The sequence below is a fragment of the Poecilia reticulata genome, chromosome 21, assembly GCF_904066995.2.
Source record: "Poecilia reticulata chromosome 21, P_reticulata-male-v2, whole genome shotgun sequence".
Taxonomy (NCBI): domain Eukaryota; kingdom Metazoa; phylum Chordata; class Actinopteri; order Cyprinodontiformes; family Poeciliidae; genus Poecilia; species Poecilia reticulata.
The window spans coordinates 23,596,453-23,618,356 of record NC_088850.1 but is presented as its reverse complement, the minus strand read 5'-3'; the positions used below and the strand labels follow the sequence as shown (position 1 = coordinate 23,618,356).

At 39.4% G+C, this 21,904-nt stretch overlaps 1 protein-coding gene and 1 non-coding gene across 3 annotated transcripts; both read left to right on the top strand.

Moving 5' to 3' along the window:
• The first annotated feature begins 187 nt into the window (after window positions 1-187).
• mcm9 (minichromosome maintenance 9 homologous recombination repair factor) lies at window positions 188-12,189 on the top strand. Of its 2 annotated transcripts, XM_081602209.1 has the most exons (15): window positions 197-326; window positions 1,956-2,135; window positions 2,746-2,908; window positions 3,248-3,354; window positions 3,871-4,077; window positions 4,208-4,289; window positions 5,038-5,238; window positions 5,328-5,453; window positions 5,716-5,835; window positions 7,071-7,245; window positions 7,839-8,041; window positions 8,183-8,386; window positions 8,673-8,755; window positions 10,294-10,439; window positions 11,021-12,189. In XM_081602209.1, exons 2-15 carry the CDS (start codon window positions 1,971-1,973, stop codon window positions 11,904-11,906), a joined length of 2,868 nt encoding a protein of 955 aa, XP_081458335.1. In that variant the 5' UTR covers window positions 197-326; window positions 1,956-1,970; the 3' UTR covers window positions 11,907-12,189. The 2 variants fall into 2 exon arrangements, with proteins under 2 accessions (XP_081458336.1, XP_081458335.1); XM_081602210.1 differs by lacking the exons at window positions 7,839-8,041; window positions 8,183-8,386; window positions 8,673-8,755; window positions 10,294-10,439; window positions 11,021-12,189 and having other exon boundaries at window positions 188-326; window positions 5,716-5,937; window positions 5,970-7,203.
• A 2,547-nt stretch (window positions 12,190-14,736) lies between these two features.
• On the top strand, window positions 14,737-19,498 carry LOC103458000 (uncharacterized). Its single transcript, XR_014085516.1, has 2 exons — window positions 14,737-16,323; window positions 18,614-19,498. It is a non-coding gene; the product is annotated as an uncharacterized LOC103458000 (transcript).
• The last annotated feature ends 2,406 nt before the right edge of the window (window positions 19,499-21,904 follow it).

Below are 21,904 nucleotides of genomic sequence, written 5' to 3'. Positions count from 1 at the left end.
CACACACACACACACACACACACACACACACACACACACACACACACACACACACACACACACACACCTCTCTCTCTCTCTCTCTCTCTCTCTATATATATATATATATATATATATATATATAGTTTGTGCATTGACAAACACAATCATCACGAACCACACTCCCTACCAGTGGGTGGCTGTAATGCACACCCTCGGTTTTCTTGTCAACCGCCAAAAACACAGGACAAAGAAGAAGAAGAAGAAGAAGAAGAAGAAGAGGAAGAAATCGACAACAAACCCCGGGATGTTAACCTGCTGATGCTCAGTGGCTGTCTGTGAAACTGGTAAGTCTCCAGCAGTATGATTCTAAAAGCAGGGTTGAGCCTCTTACTCTGTGATGCGAACAATTTTCAATAAACCACATGCTATCCACTTAGGTCTACAAGACCTGTCTCACTGCATCCATGAACTAAACGGGGCAAGAAAAAATAGTTTTGACAGGTTATAAAAGGTGCATAACCGCGTAGTACGGCTGTTTTTATGGAGTTAATTTTCCTCAACGTACTACCAGTAAGTACGCATCATGTCGAACCAGGTGTCGTACTCAGGTACTGAGTACTGAGGTACCTCAGAATCCACGACCTAATTTCGTGCCTCGCGAGCGCGCACGGAGTAGGAAGGTTCAGAATGTTGTAGTCACAGAACATTTGACAATGTGAAACAATGAGAGCAAATAGTATTTTAATCGTTGAAACGAACTCAAAGCAGTTTGCTTGTTGATTGCGGCATATTGAATGTTGGTCTTTATATGCATCAAGTTTACACCCACGTGATCATCCTCTTATGAAGCAAACGTTCTCATGCAGGGGAGCTCAAGTCCAGTCACTGAGGGCTGCCATCCTGCACCTGCTCCAACACACCTGAATCAAATGAATGGCTCGTTAGCAGGTCTGTTCAGAGCTGATCCCGGTCTGTTGGAGTAAAGATGCATCTAAAAGTTGCAGGACGGTAGCTCTCGAGGACTGGACTTAAGTGAAGGATAAAGTAACAAAACTCACGTTTCTCAAAGTTAAAACATCACAAGAGTAGATAGACTATAAGATACCTTATAACCTTAATAATACATAATATACCTTATTAATCAGAATTCTAGCTACTGATTGCTTAATGCAGAGGTTCCCAAACTGTGGTGCGCGCCCCCTAGGGGGGCGCCGTGCCATTGCAGGGGGGGGGCGCGGGAAGCCGTCTGGATGAAAAAAAAAAAAACATGAACGCTGTATGCGCTGGGTTTTTACCTTAGAATTGCCAACTCTGTTATTCCTATGTCAATTTGATACAGTGGGGGCTTTCACACTTCCCATATCTGTGTCCTCTGTCACTTTTATCAGCAGTTAAAACTGTTTAATCCATTGTTAACATGTGGTAACCTGTTTTTCCGAGCCGCCTTTAAAGGCAACATGAACGCTACGACTTTCGCGCTGGGTTTACACCTGTGCGGCAGTGAAGGAGACCAGCTGCTGCTGCGCAGAGCTTCGGAGGTGTGTGTTAGAATCATGGCAGCAAACCAGCAAAACGCAAAGAACTTTTCACAGTTTTCCCCCCAAACTAACCGACTGAGTTGAGTAAAGTTGCTGGATGCAGGTAAAGTTAGCTAAAAGATGACTAGCTAATATCAATACAGCACCTTAAGCTTAACAAGTAGCCTGTAGGCTACCGATGTTGTTGTCTATGTCCAGCTACGTACATTCATTTTGCTCCCAAAAAAGTTGTCCCCCCAACCCCCTCCAGGGGCAGGGACAGGGAGTCTCCAAGAATCCTCTCTCCCCCCTCACACACCCTCCCACACGTCGTTCAACCAGATAGCCATTTGTAATCCATAGGGGAGGCCTACAAAATATTTGGAAACCACTGGGGGGGCGCAGGAGAAAAAGTTTGGGAACCACATGGCAAACGGACATCTGCTTGACTTTCAGAACTCAGCCAACACTATGTTTATAAGCCCTGAGGAGGAGGCCCTGATTGGCCGAGTGTTTGAAAACTACCTGACCGAGCATCATCATGGTGACATTCTTCAGCTCAGTACTGATGTAAATGAAGATACTCATCGCTCTGTTGTGGTTAACGCCATGACACTTTTTGAAGCCAACATGGAGGTACTGTTGACATGATTTACTGTTTTTTGATTAAAGCAGAGGTAATGGCCTTTAGATGTTGGATATGAGTTTTGTTCGTAACAGAAGGACACGTTGAGTGACCAGTTTTGTCCAACGCGAATGTAATGCAGTTGACTCTTATGATCCGCTGTGATTTTTGGGATGATCTGATGCATTGGTCTTAGCCACTTTCTGTCACCTGTTGATAGCTACTACTTATGCTTATGTTTGATTTTTCTGCACAGAAAGAACAGAAGTTTGTGATTAAAAGAAATCTCAAAATGTTACAATGTTCTGTTTTCAGTAGCTTTTGAGTAAATTAACTAAAGCTACTGAAGAGACCTGTCTACACTGCAAAAACGGCACCAGTATTAGTCTGAGAAACACCTTCCTGAGTCTGTAATGTTGAATTGGGTTAACATTCTTGTGATGTTTGTGGTATCCATGGAAACTGCACCTGAAATCTTAGTCCATCCTTCAGTGTCAGGACTGATTTTGGTTTCAAAAAGAGACCAAGTACAAGCTGTGTGTCACATAGCTGACTAGTGCAAACAAGTACATCTGTCTTACCACGCTGCACTGCACTAATGTTAATCTGCCTTTTTTTTAGGTTGGGGATTATTTCAATGCATATCCAAAAGATGTCTTGGCTGTATTTGATAAAGTATTACAGAAAAAAGCCTTGGAGTTAACGGATGAGGCTTCTCTCAAAGACAAAGGACAGGGAGCAGGTCAGAGAGGCCTGAGGCAGATATATCACACCCGCATCACAGGTAAGACATCCAGCTGCCCACCGAGCTCTGTTTGTTTTATGCTGTTTTGTTTTACACTATTGTATGCATTTTTTTTTATCATTTTGATCAGTTGTGACAACATAAATGCTATTCATTAATTTTCTTATTGTTGGATTTATATTTCTGCATATTCAAGGGTAGATTTCTAACGCACTAGAAGTAGTGTAATGGAGAAGTTTAGGATTAAATATTACTGATTCTTATTTATGACAGTTTATAAAAACATGTAGTGTATTTGTCCCAAATGCACTCATGAAAATTAGGATGTTCTTTGTTCTATTATGGTTTTCTTGTCTTTTTGAATCCGTTTAATCCCAGGTCTGCCAGTGTGTCCAGAACTAACCAGACATACCATTCCAAGGTCCAGAGATGTGGGTCACTTTCTATCTGTTACTGGTACGGTCATACGTACCAGTGTGGCTAAGGTAAGAAATCACATGTTAACTGTTAAGACATACAGTCCATCTAATGATCCTCTGTTCTGGAATCAGGATATCTGGTTTCTGTTTATGATTTAGTTCAGTAAACTGAGCTGCTGGTGCAAAAATTCATGAGCTGTCATTTCGTCTCCTAATCCAATCCAAAGTGGTCTTGATTTTGGTAACCGGTTGAATCAGGCCTGGACAGAAATACCAACAGTTTTGTCCATGTGTGTGAAACGATTCTTATAAGTAACGCATCCAGGACTGAAAGTATACCAATCAGTGTTAAATGTCAATAAACAAAAAATGCAGAAATAAGCTGAGCTTTGTCCTGCAATAATAGGAAAAAGTCGTTGTTGTTCATAGACGAATCATCTCTCTTTGTCATCTCCTGATTGAAGCAATGTCTGACATATCTCCAACTCTAAAACATTTGCAGGATTTACAAATATAGTAAGCAGAGTCATAGATAAATGCTGGGATGTTCTTTTTGTGTTTCTGCTGTTCTGTATTTATTAGGTTCTGGAGTATGAGCGTGATTACATGTGCACAAAGTGCCGACATGTTTTCAAGGCGCAGGCTGATTTTGACCAGTTCTACACCTTCGTCCAGCCGGTGGGCTGCCCAAATCCTGCTGCCTGCAATTCCTTTAAATTCAGCTGCCTGTCTGGAGGGTCGGAGCCTGCTGCCTGCAGGGACTACCAGGAAATTAAGATACAAGAGCAAGTGTGGAACATTTTCATATAACTCCTTCTCTTTATTTCTATAAAATGAAGTTTAAAGTTTGTTAAAATAATAAGTTCGAAGTTTCTTTTAAATCTCCATTAGAAAATGAAATGACCCTCCCTTATAACAGGTTCAGAGGCTGTCAGTGGGCAGTATTCCTCGTTCCTTAGTGGTAGTGCTGGAGGATGACCTGGTTGACAGCTGTAAATCAGGTATGAATCAGCAGCCAAAGTATTTGTAAAATACATGTAATAAAAAACTGACATTTTCTCCTAACGGCTTTTGAAATTCTCAGATTCAGTGCAAGAAACTGTTGAAATCTGCAGTGTAGCTACATTACTTAGTGCTTTTGACCCTTTAATAAACCAAGAAAAATATCTCTTCATTACTTTTTGTTTAATCTAGCGTTGGGTTCTTGGAGTAGCAGCCTTAAGAGAGGCTCAGATTCTCTTTCTGGCCCCAGCCGGTTGGTCCTGCTCCTCCAGGGGAATCCCAAATCATTCTCAAGCCAGCTGAGAAACAGTCCCTCCAGTGTGTCCTGGGTCTTCCTCTGACTTTCCTTCCTTTGGGATGTTGTCCCAGACACCTGACCAGGAAGGCTCCCAACTGGCATCCTAACCAGTGTCTGAGCCACCTCAGCTGGCTCCTTTTAGTGTGGAGGAGCAGCGGCTCTACTCTGAGCCCCTCCTGCATAGTTCACTAGTGTTATCTGAGCAGTAGTAGCACACACTCCCCTTCACTGGTGCTGACTGTGTGATGACAGTCAGATGTAAGCCAGTTGCCCAAACCCCCAATGCTGTTATGAGGATACCCAGACATCTGAACCTCTCTGTCTTCTGCACTACAGGTGGTTCAAATGCATGTCAACTTTGCAACCAAAATAACCCAATAAATGTATGGATTATTAAATTCAAGAAGAGAGTGAAGCATTTTTTTCATAAAAATAAAATATGTTTTCAGGTGATGACGTAACGATTTATGGTGTAATGTATCTCCGCTGGAAGCCCCTTTATGATGGTTCCCCCTGTGATGTGGAGTTGGTCCTCAGAGCTAACAACATAGAAGCAAATAATCAGCAGGCTGCTGCTGCTATGATGGTAAAAGATGTTCAGAAAGAATTTGAAGAGTTCTGGGACAGCTACAAGCAGAATCCACTGGCTGGTTAGTGTTTTTGCCCTTTGACAAAATATCTTTGCATTTCTTGTGTTAACTTGCATTTTGTAATTTGATTTTCTCATCTCTTTCTGTAGGTAGGAATGAGATCTTGTTGAGCCTGTGTCCACAGGTTTTTGGCATGTATGTAATTAAGCTGGCTGTGGCGATGGTGCTGGCGGGTGGAGTCCAGAGAATAGACTCTTCTGGGACCAAAGTTAGAGGTATTTGTCTCCTTTGTTTGTCATAATCAGCATGTGAGTGTGAATCGGAATGATTGATTTCATTGTAAAATGTCTGAGTTTCCCTATAAAGCTATATTTAAGTATGATTTCACTTGATTTCTATTGAAAACAATTTAAACTAAAAATCAATCAAGTTTATTTGTATGTCACATTTCAGTGACAATGCAGTTCAAAGCGCTTTACATCATAAAAACACAAAAATAGCTAAATGTGATCTTGTGATGTCTCTTGTAATTTGTAGGAGAATGCCATTTGTTGTTGGTTGGTGATCCTGGTACAGGAAAATCTCAGTTTCTGAAATATGCAGCCAAGGTAATATCTCGATCCGTACTTACTGCTGGAATTGGATCAACCAGTGCTGGTGAGTATTTTTCCAATCATAACCAGTGTTTTCTATCAGCAGTGTTTTCTATCAGCAGTGTTTTCTATCAGCAGTGTTTTCTATAAGTAGTGTTTTCTATAAGTAGTGTTTTCTATGAGCAGTGTTTTCTATAGGAGCTTTAGGAAGGTTGGAGCACCTGAGGATTATTCAACACCAGCACTGAAACAAGTCTTTTTTTTTTCTGCTGTAGTGCCATGATGATGGTGGTGGTTGTAAGAGTTTGTCCCGCAATGTTTGGGCTGCTGGTTCAGTTCCCGCTTTATCTGCCTCTGTCGTTGTGTCTTTGGGCAAGACACTTCACCTGCCTTCCTGCTGCTGGTCAGATGCCCTGGTGGTGCCGGTGTGTGGCAGTCTGGCCTGATTTGAGTTCATATTTAGTTTCACTTTGGCATAAATAAAGTATTTCTGAATGCTGAAAATGATAAAGTCTTACCTAATGACAGAGCCTGGGTGATCACAGAAGGTCTGCAAATACCTGTGAGTATTTGTGAAGTTAAATGACACCTGCCAATTTCCACCCCTGATTATGACCCGTTGGATCTTGTAGAAGAAAATTGGGATTTCTCAAGATGTTTGTAGGAATTCCTCACAAAGTTTCATTGTTGAAATGAAGAGGCTATAATTTACCAATAACACAGTGGCTGACCAAGTAGAACTTATTCAACTTTGTGGCTTTTTGAAAGCAAGCTTGTTCCTTTTGGTTGTAGGGAACCATTTTCCATTCGTCAGTGGAAAATGAATGCTGACTTCCAGTCACAGTAGACTGTGAAGCATGGTGATTCATCTATTATTGCATGGGAATATTTCTCATACTTTTTATTACATGCTAGAGGTTATAGATCAGTTAGACTACATGACCAGCTAGATTTCAGGATGTTAATCCAACCATGAAGTTTCAGAGTTCCCACCATTCCCTGAAATCCTCCAAAGTTTGTACATTTTAAAAATAAAGGTTAGAGGTGATGAAAAGTTGCCTGGCCTTTGTCAGCTGTGGCTACTATCCAGTAACAGGCCACCATCAGTGTATGAATGTGTGTGAGCTCACAATGCAATGGCATGTCTGAACATTAAGGTGGTTGTAAGGACTTTGACTTTTTTTAAACATACTTTTGAACACTGCTGTTTCTCAGAGCTTTTATTTTTCTAATGGAACATTTTCTACTTTGCCAATCTAAAAATCTCCTGACGTCTTCCTGTTCTCTGTCTTATTGAAGGCCTGACGGTTGCTGCAGTAAAAGATGGAGGTGACTGGCACCTGGAAGCTGGAGCACTGGTCCTGTCTGATGGTGGTTTGTGCTGCATTGATGAATTCAGCAGCATCAAAGAACATGATCGAATCAGCATTCATGAAGCCATGGAGCAGCAGTCAATCAGTGTAGCCAAAGCTGGGTTTGTATATTTACACTCACTCACTCTGCCCTCCTCCCTGCATGAACATTTCCACTCTTCCTCACTGGGCTAACAGCAGCTACTCTGACCTCTTCCTCTCTCTGTCCCTGGTCACGTCTCTTATTATGTCCCATCAATGACGACAAATCCCCTGTAGTGCTAATTCTCCCTCCTTCTCTGCCCCTGAATCTGCTCTAGCGGTTGAAGTTTGTGTGGAACGCGTATCTGCTACACATTTTTCTGCAGCACAAGCCACCTGTTACAGTGTCTTTGTCAATTTCATACATTTACCCTCATTTGGTCAATGCCAGGTGCCAATTTCCACCTTCATTTTGTCCCGTTGGATCTTGCAGAAGAAAAAATTGGGATTTCTCAAAACTTTTGCAGGACCTTGAGAAGCTTTTTCAGAATCTAGCAAAAGTAAATCATGATTCATTTTTTTTCTTTTCTCCACGTGGGCCCCATACAATTAGGATAGCTGTATTAATTAAACTGGAGTATAAATTAAGGTTGAATACAAATGATGCTATCATAGGATATGTGTAGATAAAATCTATTTACATTTTTTGTTTTGATCTCTTGACTCTATACAGCATAGTGTGCAAGCTAAATACTCGAACCACCATATTGGCAGCTACCAACCCCAAAGGACAGTATGATCCCAGTCAGCCTCTCTCTGTGAACGTGGCTCTGGCCAGTCCTTTGCTCAGCCGGTTCGACCTGGTTCTGGTTCTGCTGGACACCAGAAACGTAGAGTGGGACTGTATCATCTCTTCTTTTATTCTTGAGGACCGAGGTAGGACTAAGGTTTTTTTTTTCCCCATCTAGTTTTGAATTCATTTTTAGTTATCATTGATGATGTTCATGCTACATTTCTCCTTCTACTCTGACACACTCTACGGGCAGCATCAGTACATGTCTCCCCATGATTTCTCAGGAACTCCAGCTGATGCCAGTGGGCTCTGGTCCATGGAGAAAATGAAAACTTATTTCAGGGTGATTAAACAGCTGCAGCCTCAGGTGTCCGAAGAAGCCAACTGCATCCTGACTCGTTATTACCAGCTGCAGCGTCAACAAGACGGCCACAGTGCCGCCCGCACAACTATCCGCATGCTGGAGAGTCTGAGCAGACTTGCTGAAGGTGAGAACAGACTGAAGTCCAAAACAATTTCACCTTACATTATAATGATCAAAAGTTCAAACTCAGTGGACTGAGTTTGCACCTTTAGCTACTGAAATATGTGACATAATTAAAGATGCTTGCTGTGCCTCAGAAATGTAGCTGAACATAAAAAAAAGGGAAATCTGAAAAAATCTTTAAAAATATGCATGTTTCCAGTCATCATAGTGCCAGTAAAAGGGAAAATGATTTGATAAACATCTGCACATATTGACAGAGACCTGCTCCTTTCTTAAACTTTGCACAGCACATGCCCGGCTCATGTACAGAGAGACTGTTACTATCGAAGATGCTGTTACGGCCGTGTCAGTCATGGAGTGCTCCATGCAGGTAAGGAGAAAACAGATTGACCCATTTTACTATGCAAGTGATGATCCTTTGGATGTTAATGTCTTTAATGTTCTTATCTTTAGATATATTTTGGTTTGCTCCAAAATCCTTAATCAGTGTTTTCCGTTACATGGCCGTAGCATCTTCAGTTTATATACTTTGCTGTCCACATGAGGCTGCGTGAAAAACTAAAACGCTACACTGTTATACCATACCAACTTTATTTATAAAGCACTTAAAAACAACCACAGCTGATACAAAGTAATGTACATTAAAACACAACATAACAATAAAACAAATATAAAAAAAAAATTAAAGCATCTCTTTGCATCTCTTCTTTGTTATATAGTTCATCTATAGATGCTTCTCAATTACTTCATGTCATAATGAAAGTGAGTTGTAGATATCAATGTGTGTATTTTTATTTATGTATTGGAGTTTGTTTTAGTTTTTGGACAGGTGTCTTTATACACATAAGTTCAAACAAGTGACTTTAAGACGAGTAGTAAGATGAGGGTTTAAAGAAAAACTAACAGGCCTGTGAGACCTGGAGTTCATATTGGTTCGTAGTTTATCAAATACTGATGTCATTCAATAAAATGCTAATTAATTACTTAAAAGTCATGTGATTTTATGGATTTCAGTTTCAGATTCCATCACTCACATTTGAAAAGTAGCTGATAAATATGACAGACCTGCTTTGCAAGTGGAAAACCTGAAAAATTGTCACAGTATCAAATACTTGTTCTCCCTACTGTAGAATACACTGCAGAAAACACACAGGACTTTTGTGCTTTACTTAGTCTATTTGTTGATTGTTTTTGTTTATTTATAGTTATACAATATTATGAGTATAAAGTTTTCACAGAAAAATGGGATGGGGGTTGGATCATATGACGTGGCTGAGTCTTGTTTTGACTCAAGAAATGAACATTTGTTTGGCTGGTTGAGCCACTTACATTTGAATTGATTTGACAATTTCAAACTCATTAAAACCTGAAAACTTTCTTCAACAAAGACGAAAGTTGTTCACAATTATTTGGATCATGCATCACCTGATGTTTGGGGAATCAGTGAAGGTGAGATTATATTCACACGTCTAAAATCCAAGTTTCAAGTAAGCTGAAAGGACTTGTCTTATTATAAAAGATGGCATGTTGCCTGCTAAGAAAGATTGGCCTGGTTCTGAGCAGTTATTAAATGGATTTGTTGCAGTGATGTCATGAGTTCATGCCAGACTGTGATGGCAGTAAAGTTGATAAATATTATAATTTGCAGTATATGCCTTTATTCCCCTCTCCTCATCTGTTCCTCCATCACTGTGACCTTTAGCAGTTTGGCCAGGGTCATTTATGTCTGGTGTGAGCATTTCCTGCAGTAACACTCTGTCCACTCTGGAATATATTAGCCAAAAACTACTGCTCCTTTGTGACATTGATATTGCAGAAACCAATGTTGCGATGACTGTGCTCCCATTGTCTTGTTTGATTTTTCAGTCCTGTGGCAGTCATTAACCATGTGGTGCATCCTTCCTTTAGGGTGGTGCTTTGCTGGGAAATGTAAACGCTTTGCTAACAACGTTCCCCACTGACCCCCTTCAGCAGTATCAAACCCAGTGTCAGATGCTCTTGGAGGGACTGAACCTGCCTGAGCTTCTTCAAAGTGAGATGGAGCGACTGGCCAGGTGAGCAACTCTAGAATCTCAACACTTATTTTATTCATGTGCCCATTTTTGTGCTTAAGATTTGCTGCTGACATGATGGTTTAGTTACACAAAGTTAAGAGGCACCCAATAGGAGCCTGACTGAATGATGACAGGAGCTGCCATAGCCACCAACCAACCAGAGGATGAGGGAGGTGCAGGAACAAACAAAACAGTAGTACACAACCGAGGGAGCTGAGCAAAGCATTATTATTAAATGTAGTACTTAATATTCTTTAATATGCAGGTAAATTAGCAGATAATTTTTCATGTTAAGTTTTAAATTACGTTTACGTTAGTTCCATTAGTTTTTAGTGAATAGTAAATTGTGAAAGTTACCTTTTAAATTCTGGGTGCTTAACTTTGTAAGTTTATTTAAAAATGGCTGAACGTTCAAAGAACCTGTGATTATGCTAGATAAATCAGATAATATACCTGTTCATGTTACAGTATTAAACTGTATATTTTTAACACTTCACTTATGCAGTGGACAGTGCAATTAGCAAACCCAGACTTGCATATCATATTAAAATGCATTTTTGTGGATGTCGTGTCTTTGCTAGGCTAAGGAGCAACACCCCAGAGGCCAGTGTGTGCGACGTGTCTCTTTCTACAGACCATCAACTACATGGTTCAGACTCTGAAACCTCCAGTGATCTAAAGAGTTGTGTAACAGTCAAGAGTTGTTTGGACCAGCTTCCTGCCACGAGTCCCTCACTGTCCCCAGATGATGTCATCCTACCCATCATTACATCAACCCAAGAAAACATAAATATTGCGCCAAACAATAGCTGGTCAGTATCATCAGCACTAAGAGCAGAGCAAAGCAGAGTTGAGGAAAAAGAACAGAGACGCCTGCCTGAGAAGAAGAAGAAGAAGAAGAATGTTTTGCTAAGTGAAAAGATGGCGGCCGAAGATGCAAAATTGACAGACCTGCACACAAAACTGTCAGCTTTTATTTTCAAACCCAGAGATAGGAAACAACCTGACCACAGTGGTAATGAAGCAGAAACATTGAGAGAAAATGGAATAAATATGCAGACGTCAGCTAGTCACGATGACTTGACTAGCCAAATGCCACAAGCAAAGAAAAAGAAACAAATGGAAAAACTAAATAATGGAGATTCACAACACTGTACAACCAAACCTACAGCAGCTCAGACTCATTTGGAAAGAGTTCCTCATGAAACAAAAACTTCTAAGTGCGAACTAAAGAAGTCAGATCTTAGTCATGTTCCAAACCAACATGCAAAACCTGTAAGCAACAGTGAGGTGAACATGAGGAAAAGGAAGTGCTTTAATCTGAGCCCACCACTAAATAATGATGGATCTAAGCCGTTCCTTTCAGGTTTTTCTTTCTCTGGTCTTACTGACTTTTCTAGTGATGTCCTTGACACTGACTGGGACCAAGAAGTTTCAAAGACCACCAAAGACTGTCCGCATAAATAGTAAAGTGAGGCACTGAATTAATTTATTTGTCTTAAAAAACTTCTTGGTTCAAAAATTCTTAAAAGTGAAAAAGAGGAATTGTACATGTTTTGTTTTTGTATTTCAAATTTTGAGCAGAGGCTAATTAATCACCTTCATATGAGAAAGTGTCTGTAAAAAATAATGGAAAAAGAAAAAAACTGTTTTTCTAGTGAACTTTCTTCTTAGATTTCTGCTTTTGACCTGATGAAATGTTGCTTGACAAGGTTGCTTTAATCAAATATAAAAATTGGGATAAAATGTGGTTTGGACAACCTGGTTTGATTTTAATTTAGACATTTAAATTTTTCATAACACCAACAAGGATGTAAAAGTCATGTCTGCCTTCTCGGCTTCATATCTGAGAAGGCATGAATGATCTTTAAATCCCAGTTTCTGATTTTGTCCTTGTCCCACTAAAGTGATGTAAAGATGCCATCTGCAGAGATGTCAGCTTTGCAGTGAAACGGAAAGTAGAAAAACATGAAAGAATAAATGAGTGATGGGTTAATTAGGAGCATTATTTCTATGTTCAGTTTCCTTTTTATAATTTTCACAATGGTTGAGCATCTTTAGTGAGTCTCTTTCAGTGGTTTATTTCTTATGATATTGAGCGACTGTTCAGCTTTGAGACTATTAGGTACAACATCTCAACAACATTAAAAATGACAGGGAACAAACAACAAATGTAGATGTTTATATAACAACAAATATATTTGTTTTATAAACAACAAATATAGTTTTTTTCTGGGTCGACTAACAAAGCAGTCTACTGGTGCTTGTCACGGATATCTGAGATGTGAAATCTTAACAGGAATAAACAGGAAGCCGTAGAGGTAATGGTGGCCTACAACAAGCGACATGAGAGCAACATGTTGAACATCAACTGGACCATACAGCTAGCCAATAAGTGAGTTTCTCTTTGTCGCATGAATCTAAATACTTTGATGTTTTTGTCAGATCACTTCAGGTTTCGTGCTGCAGCTGTTTTCCAGTTTTACTTTCTTTGCGGATGAACACCATCCATTTGTTAAATAGATGATGTTCTTCCAAACTTCATTGTGTCATGAGTTATTGATCTTGCCAAAGATTTTCATGGAAAATGTTAAGATTTTCGTGCTATACTTAAATATGTCCCTTCTTTTTGTAAAACATGCACAATCAGGCAAATCTGAATAGAGTTGTGTGGTAGTAAAGTAAATGACAAGACAATAAGATCTGTTGAAAACTTGCTTCTTGGTGCAAATGATTATGAAACAAAACAGATGAGACATACATGTCAATACTACATGCAAATTGCTGGGCATTTTTCAGGTCTTAAATGGCCATTATCTGAAATAGGTCCAGCAGGCTGTAAACTTGACCAGCAGGCCAGTAGATGAAGCTAAAAACACACTCTGACAACCTGACTCTGATTAACCTGATGAGATTAAAGTCTTAGACATAAATGCCCTGGTGTGTGTGCGTGCATGTGTGTGTGTGTATGTCCGTACGTACCTGGATGCTAATGCACTTACTGTGACCATCTGTGCAACCAGCACCCACCTGCACAATCTGACTTATCTTCTGCACTTCTTTGTAAACACATCTAGTCGTCTTTACAGTACAGTTTGCAACTGGACTTTGAGAGGAAACCATAAAACGGATACAAGAGACTTTCTGTAAGACTGGAATCAAAAATTGATACTGGATAAAATCTTTTTCTTCATTGCAGAGAGCTTCCTTCCTTCTCCTGCGTAACACTTTTGCTTTTGAACATGGGCTGTTCACCATCAAAAGGAAAGTTATTTTCAAAACCACATCAATTTGATGTTCAGAATGCCCTGGTCACTGAAGAATTACAGGAGGTTGTGGATGGTGGACCTGCACTGGATGAAGACACCTGCTTACAACCTCAAAACAAGGAAGAGGAACTGCCACTACTTACTGATGAATACTGCACAAAAGAAACTTCAGTGACTCATCTGGACCCTGATCCAATACTTCCTGAAAATGAAATGGATTCTGAGGTAACAAAGGTAAAGGAAATGCCTCAGGAAATAATTAGAAATGTCATGGAAATGCCTATGAATCAGAAGGTGGAGACCCGAAAGAAAAACATAAGGAAGAGATCCACAGAAAGGCAGAGAAAGTCTTCTGTAGTGCAAACAAAGGCAGGTTTGCCACCACATATGGTGAGAGCTCACCAGGCTGCTTACAATTTCCTGAACCAAAATATCTCCAAATATGAAATTCTTCTGGGGCTTCTAGACCAGGCTACCCAGACACAGCTGTCCCTCCAAACACCAATGTCTGCTTTGGCGTTGTACTTTGAGGAAATCAACCAGGCGCTAGAGGAGATGGCTGAAGAGGGGGAGCTGATGCTCAAGGAGCATGGGGACAGCATGACTTTACCTTCTGGGATGTTTGGTCAAGCTGTATGCTCGGCTAAACCTATGGATAATTTTGATCCATCACCAGATCTTTTACATCAACTACTTCCAGATTCATCAGAAAAAATCAGGCAAGTTAAAAGCTCAGTGAAGACTCGGAGTGATACTACACTTGAGGAGGGAATAGAGTATTTCTCTTCCCTCTCTAAACTGTATACTGAGAAGCTTCAGGCTAAACAGGCTGCAGAGTTTAGGTTGGCTCAAGTACTTGCAAGGGTTGAGACAGTGGCTAATAGGAAGTCTAACCCAGAAGATTCTGCACTGCACAGTGAGGACAGTGGTATTGGTGGAGAGAGTGAGAGTTTGACAGGATCTGAAAGGAACCATTGCCACCGTGGGAGCGCTGGATCAGGAAGTTGTATGTCTGAAGTCAACATTCGGGGTATATGTCAAAATTATTCAGCTGGTTTTATTAGTAATACTAGAGATAGCGAAGAGGAGGAGGAAGAGGATGAAGAGCGGCGTGCAGAAAAATATCAAGAAGATGATGAAATTGACCAGTTTGAGAGGAAGAGGTCAAACTCTTCTCCACCTGATCCCTGTCACGCTCTTCGTTACATGTATGAAAACTCCATGAAAGATCAGCAGCCTGCCTTCAAACTTTTCAATGCTGAACACTCTCTAATAACAGAGCAACAAAAGAGTCAGATGGAATTAGATGAAAAAATGTATATAATTTCTGAAATGCAAGGACTAAATGACTTTGTAAAGCTGCAGTGCAATTTGCATCAAGCTGGACATCGGCGATATTCGTTGGATGGATCAGCTGGTGAACACAAAAGCCAAGACAGAGCCAATCGGCTACCTGGTTCTTTATCTTCACCATCAAATAAACCACGAACGTGCTATTCAGTCAGAAGGCTCATAAATACATTTAGCCAAGGGGCTGATGGGAGACCTGGACAGAGTCTTTTACATACGGCACCTCACATCATGAGGCCCAATAAAAGTTGTATTCTTCTAGAGTCTAGAACAGTTAATAAGACAGGAGGTGACATCGTCTCTGGCAACAACAGCAGCAGCTCTCCAGATGGCAGGGATGACCTAGATATGGATAATCTACCACCGCCACCCCTGGAAGTTCTAATGGACAATTCCTTTCGACGCAATGAAGACCAACTACGAAATGAAAAACTACATGAAGATCCGGTTCTGACTCTTCCGTTAATACACCAGACCACTGGGATGTCCCAGCGAAGGAAGATAGTTATGCAGAATGTAGAAGTTCTGCCGAACAAAGCAAATGTAAAAATTAGATCAATGGCTGCATCACCCGCCCCTCCTGTTAGGCATGAGGGTGTTGCTGAGGTGCAACATCAAAAGTTGAAACTGGAAACAGATCTGTCTGAACAAACTGAGAAAACGAAAAGAATCTACAAACAAGCAAGAAAGATTATCCATTTGCGCAATGCAGGAGAATCCACCGACATGAAAAATGTTCAGATTCCAGTCTCAGGAGATTTAACATCCTTCCAAGCTACAAGATGTGAAGGCAATGAGATACCGTCCTGCAGTCTGCCCGTCATAGCACCACCTGTTTCACGAGTACGCTTACCACCATCATGTCCTTCTGTGCACCACACCGTTCCACATCCCCCTGTCTTCAGACAGCATCCCAACTCTGGATCCTCTTCTCGTCCAAATTCTCCAAGAAAAGTTACACGTGCAAATGATAACAGCACAGAACAGATCATTCCTCATATGTCCTTTCATGATGCCCGCTCAGTCTTCTGTCAAAACGAGTTGAAAAATTCCCAGGCCTGCCTGCCCTTTGGAAGTTCTGTTCTCCCCAGAAAATGGGGGGAAGTCTCTCGAGGCAGGTCGTCCACAAGAGGAAGAGAGAATTCAACCCGTCGCACACAGTCAGAGCAGAGGTCTGGAATGACTTCCTATTCAGACCTGGAAGCAGATGCCCCTTTGGTGTCCCAGCAAAGCAAGGAGGATGAACCTGTTGCAGAAAAATTCAGGTAAATTGAACCCTTAAGATAGGTTTATACTTAACACAGTGAACTGGGCGCACTGTGGTGGAATTAGCAGACCTTTGTCACAGGACCTCAAGGCCCTGGTGGAGGTGTAGGGATGCAAACGTTCAGAGATGTAGATTGGTGTCTGTCCATGCAGAGCTCACCAAGTTAATAGTGATATCTTAATATCCACTTGATAATGAGGCAGGAGCCACTGAAGTTACATTAGAGGTAGAAGTACATGACAAAATATCTATTTGTTTAAAATAAAACTAAAATAGCACATTTTTCATGTACAGCTCATATTTACTTACACTGAATAAAAAACATGTACACATTTTTTTCTCACTGTCTCAAGCTTATTGGAATTAACACAATAATTTCCATTTGCTATATCCCAGTGAGAACAATATTAGATATTTTTTTGTATCTATCTTCAAATTCAGAAGTTTACATTTGGTCAGTATCAGGGATAACTATCTTTTAAAATGTATAAATTGGGTTATTCCTTTTGGGTTTCCTTCTGATACACAAAGCAAAAACTGATACATTTGAGTTAATTGGAGTGACACCTGTGGATGTGTTTTAAGGCCACGCCTGAAACACCGTTTCTTTGTTTGACATGACACAAAAGTTACAAGAAATCAACTATGATAGCAGGAAGAGAATTGTGGAGCTGCATGTCTGGTTCATCCCTGGGAACAATTGACTGATGCTTGAAGTTGCCATCATCCACTCAAATTATTTTATTCAAGGATAGACATGATGGGGATGTTCAACCATCATGGTGCTCAAGAAGGAGACGGGTTCTTTTGCCAGAGATGAACGGGTTCTGGTCCAAAATGTGCAGATTAACCCCAGAGCTTGTGGAGATGCTGCTGAAGCTGGTCAGACAGAGTCAAACTGTCCATTACCACATGGGCTGAAAGCAGCAAACACTCACTTCAAAAGAAACATAAAATGTCAGATTGCAGCTCGCAGATGTCCACTGGGACAAATATCTTTGTTTTTGGAGACATGTCCTGTGTTCTGATGAAACTAAAGTTGAACTGTTTGGGCATAATGACCATTGTTATATTTGGAGGGAAAACAGACATGGTTCTACCATCCAAACTGTGAAGTGTGGAGATGACAGCATTGTGGGGCTGTTTTGCTGTAGGAGGAACTGGTGCATGTCATAAAATTGATGTCATCATGAGGAAAGAACATTATGTAGAAATATTGAAGCAATATTTGAAGATATCACCCAGGAAGTAAAAGCTTGGGGACAGATTGGTCTTCCAAATGGACAACAACCCTCAGCATGCAGCCAAAGTGAAGACAAGGGGGTTAAAGGACAACAAAGTCACAGGTTTGGTGAGGCCATCACAAAGCCTTGATGTTAGTGGAGAAGATGTGGGAAGATCTGAAAAGGCGTGTGAGAGTGAGACGGCCTACAAACCTGGCTCAGTTCCACCAGTTCTGTCAGGAGGACGGAGCAAAAATGCCACCAAATACTGTGAGAAACTTGTGGAAAGAAACTCAAATGGTTTGACGCAATGATACAGGCTAAAAAAGTTATCCCTGATCCTGACCAAATGCATGTAAACATTTGAATTCAAGTACAGTTACATAAAAGATCTCTGATTGGTCTGATTTAACTGCCAACTGTGAGAAAAAATTGCACAGGTGTCTTTATTCAGTTTATAAGTTCTTTACGTTATCAAGCCATTTAATTTATGCTAAGTTAATAAATAAATAGACTACTGAGTCCAATCATTTACTTTCAATATTTGAGATTACAGTGAAGAATGGGATTATTTCCATGGAATAAAACCCTCTGTGGTTTTAAGTGATCTACAAAAAAACCCAAAACTTGGCCTCTGAAGTGCCATCGTCAGCAATGCTAAGAATTAGAGAGCGAACTAAACAACATTTCTAAAAACAAGTGAAATATTCCTAAGGTTAAATGTGGCTTGTACTTAAAATTATTTTTAAGTGTATTTATTCTCATATTCTTAGATGATGTTGAAGCAGTTTGGATAATAATGTTTTCATATTTATTAAGTTATCAACTCATTTTATCATTTCCGTGTTTTAAAAAAGAAATCAGTTATAATTTTTATATTTGGAACAAAAGCACACTGCCTACAATAATACTGCTAAATCACCTCCAGCCTGTGCAACACTGGGCTTAATCCAGATTGGATTAGATTTGTAGCTCCACTCCACAGTTAATGTCAGTTTCTAAACCTGTTGCCCTTCATGACCTGATGCAGTAAAACTCACCTCCCCTCTCTGTCGCTCCCTGTAGTCTAGACAACTCTCTGAAGACAGAAGAAAAGTCCCAGGTGGATCCAGCTGCTGGAAACTGATTTTGGTTAGGTTTGAACAAATCCTCAGAGGAAGATGGACAATATTTATTATAAACACCTGAAATGTTTCTGTTGTTTGTTTTAATTGTGAATTATTTTCTTGCAGCCCTGATCTTAGATCAGAGAGCATATCTTATAATTCAAGTAAGTTTTTATGTCCTCATATTTTTAAAGAACTTTACATTATAATTAATTTTAGTTTGCATACATACTTAAGCATTTTGCTAAATGCAACATCAATTCTAAAATTTTAAATATGTTCCTAGTGTATAGTTAAAAACTGAGGAGGCCTAAAACATTGTAAATTATTATCCATGTTTCTTGTTTTTAACTTGTCGTTTTTTCTGATTTTGTGAAGCACTTTGGTTGAAATATTGATTGTGTAAATCACTCTAGAAATAAATAATTTATTGATACAAGTTTGTTAAAAGATTGTAGATGGTAATATGGTTATGGGCAGGAAGGGTCTCCTGTGGTGGTCTGTCAGCATTTCTGAGAGTCTCTGACTGAAGATGTTCTGTGTTTGTATTTTTTGCACTGAACAGCCTAATCTTCATCAACAAATATGTTCTAGTCCATTTTTCTATATAACTTCACTGTTGCGTCTCCAGGTCAGTCGGTTGTCCAGCTGAAGATCAAGATATCTAATCTCATCCGACACCTTCAGCTCTCCTGACATGGAAATGCTGTTTGACAATTTCTTGTTTCTGTTGGAATTTACAATCATCTTTTATCTGTTCAAATTTGATGTACTGTCCATGGATATGATAAAAACTATATCAGAGATAATGTGTTAATATTAATAAATGATCTAATTACTTGCAGTCTTTGTTTCCTGTATGCGTTAAAATTCGTTGTCCGTGCCATTCTGCTCTGCTTGTCTAGATGAAATAGACCTACAAAATGAACCAAAGGTACATGACAATATGGTTAGAAATATTTTTCTATTTTTTTAAGATGCAGCTGTTAGTTCAAGTTATGGTGTAATCAAACTAAATTACCTGCAGACAACACGTGTGAGAGAGAAACTCTGTGTCATAGAACCTGAAGGTAACGTCACGGGGAAGATATTTTGTTAGAACACCATTTAATAATCTAAGACTAAACAAAATAAAACTGAACTTCTGTTGAGACCAAACACTGAGGTGTCAGTTTTGTGCATATCTCAGAGAGAAAGCTAGTCTCCCAGTAGACCCTGCTACTGGGAGATGCTTTTTTTTCTTTCTCAAAAAATAAAAATAAAAAATAAAAATAAAAGCATTTTAAGATGCTTTCTTCAGCATTTCAGAATACTAAAAACAAAGTAAGGTTTTAGATTTTTTTGCACTAGAACATGTCAAATCATTGTTACAGCAAAGTGGAGAAAAATTCTAAGTGGACGAAGAAGAAATGTAGAGTTTTAAGAAACTTACGTCTGAATTATATGTTCAAGTTATTTAATATTTAAGCACCTCAGTGCTGAGAAATGTTTTAAACAAGAACACGTATAATTGTTGCAGTGAAAGTGTTTGGGAATACGGCAAACTCATTCAGGTTTGCTTAATAAATGATCTGTATAAATATTTGTTAGTACTGTTATAACAAGCTTTAGAGTGAAGGCTGTGAAACGTATTTTTTACTCATTTTATTCAACTAAATGAACTATTTTTCTGTGGCTATGGAACTGCACTGATGTAATATCCCATTTTAGCCACACGGTGGTGCCAGCGCTCCGTCTTGAGCCTCTCCTTTGATTTCCCTTTGATCTTTTGAGTAAATATAGTGTTAATACGCATGTTTGTCCAAGGTCATTTTGGGTAAATTACCGAAAATTGTACTCAAGTAAGAATGGTGCTACTTCAAAGTATTTTTTACTCAAGTAGGTTAGAGTAAAAAAAGAAAAGTAAAGTAAAGAGTACCTGTATGAAATTACTCAGATAAGAGTAAAAAAGCATTTGGTAAAAAGTCTTATGGAGTAACTGATCAATTAGTCATGCTATGTTTAAAAATTCTCTCAGCAGATGGCCGGAAATATAATGGGGATTTTTTATTTTAATTTTTTTTTATAGACAAAATTTAAAATAATTCACATAACATAATAAAGTCAGACAACTTAAACATTTTTAAAATCAATTTCTTTCACTTACATTAGGCAATGTGTTTATATGTTAAAATAGTCTAACGAACGTCCAATAACAACATTCACAGTAATCTCCTGACTCTGTGACCTAAAGGGCTCAGCAGACAGAAAACAACAACAGAAAAACAAAGCTTGTGTACAAACAGGATGTCTCACTTTAACAAAAGCTCCAGGTTTGTACCTGTACCGGTCCAGTTTTGGTTAAACTTGTTTTTCATTTAGTAAAGTAAAAGTAGTGATATTTCACAAGTAAAAGAGAGTAGGACTAGGACTAAAAGTCCAATCGTTCCAAGACATTGCTTAAGCAAATGTAACTGAGTGAATGTAGATATCATTTTTAAAAATACATTTTATATCTTTATTAACTAATATTTAGCACCTTGGATGGAGCAGCTTGTCAACAAATAAGCAATTTATTTTTGGGGCTCAATAAAGCTGTTCTATTCTATTCTATTCTATTCTATTCTATTCTATTCTATTCTATTCTATTCTATTCTATTCTATTCCTGACAGAAATGGACCGGAGTTCTATTCACTTTAACTGTTCTATAAACAGATCCTGAATTGTTCAGTTTATGTCTGTCACATAAACTGTGACTGGACTTTGATCATATGGTCATATGATCAAAGTCCAGTCCAAGTTTTGTGTTTATCACTGAATCTGATTTCAGTTTCAGACAAGTACATCTTAGCTGCTTGTCTTATTATTTCTAACATGTTGCATATCTTACTAACCATAGGCTGGAGTTGGGTGGAGAAATAAAGCATCTCCTTTTGGGTCAAGGCTTCTCCATTTACGAACTTGTAAAGAACCAAACCGGATCCTCATCTCAGTTCCTCTGGAAGATGGCAGATGATGGAAATGATTTCCTGGGAAGGGATTCAGCTGTGAGATCTTTTATGATTTAAACAGAACTTGTCCACAGGAACATGTCCTGTATTGAGAAAACCTGAATACAATCTGCAACCAAAGAACTAAAGACCAGAAAGATCAGAAAGAAACCAAACTGCATTCCATAGATCTTAACCATACGACACGTTCTGTCAGGTGATGACCTCAGGTGATGGTATGACATCATGGACCCAGAAGGTTCCCAGTGCTGGGTCACTG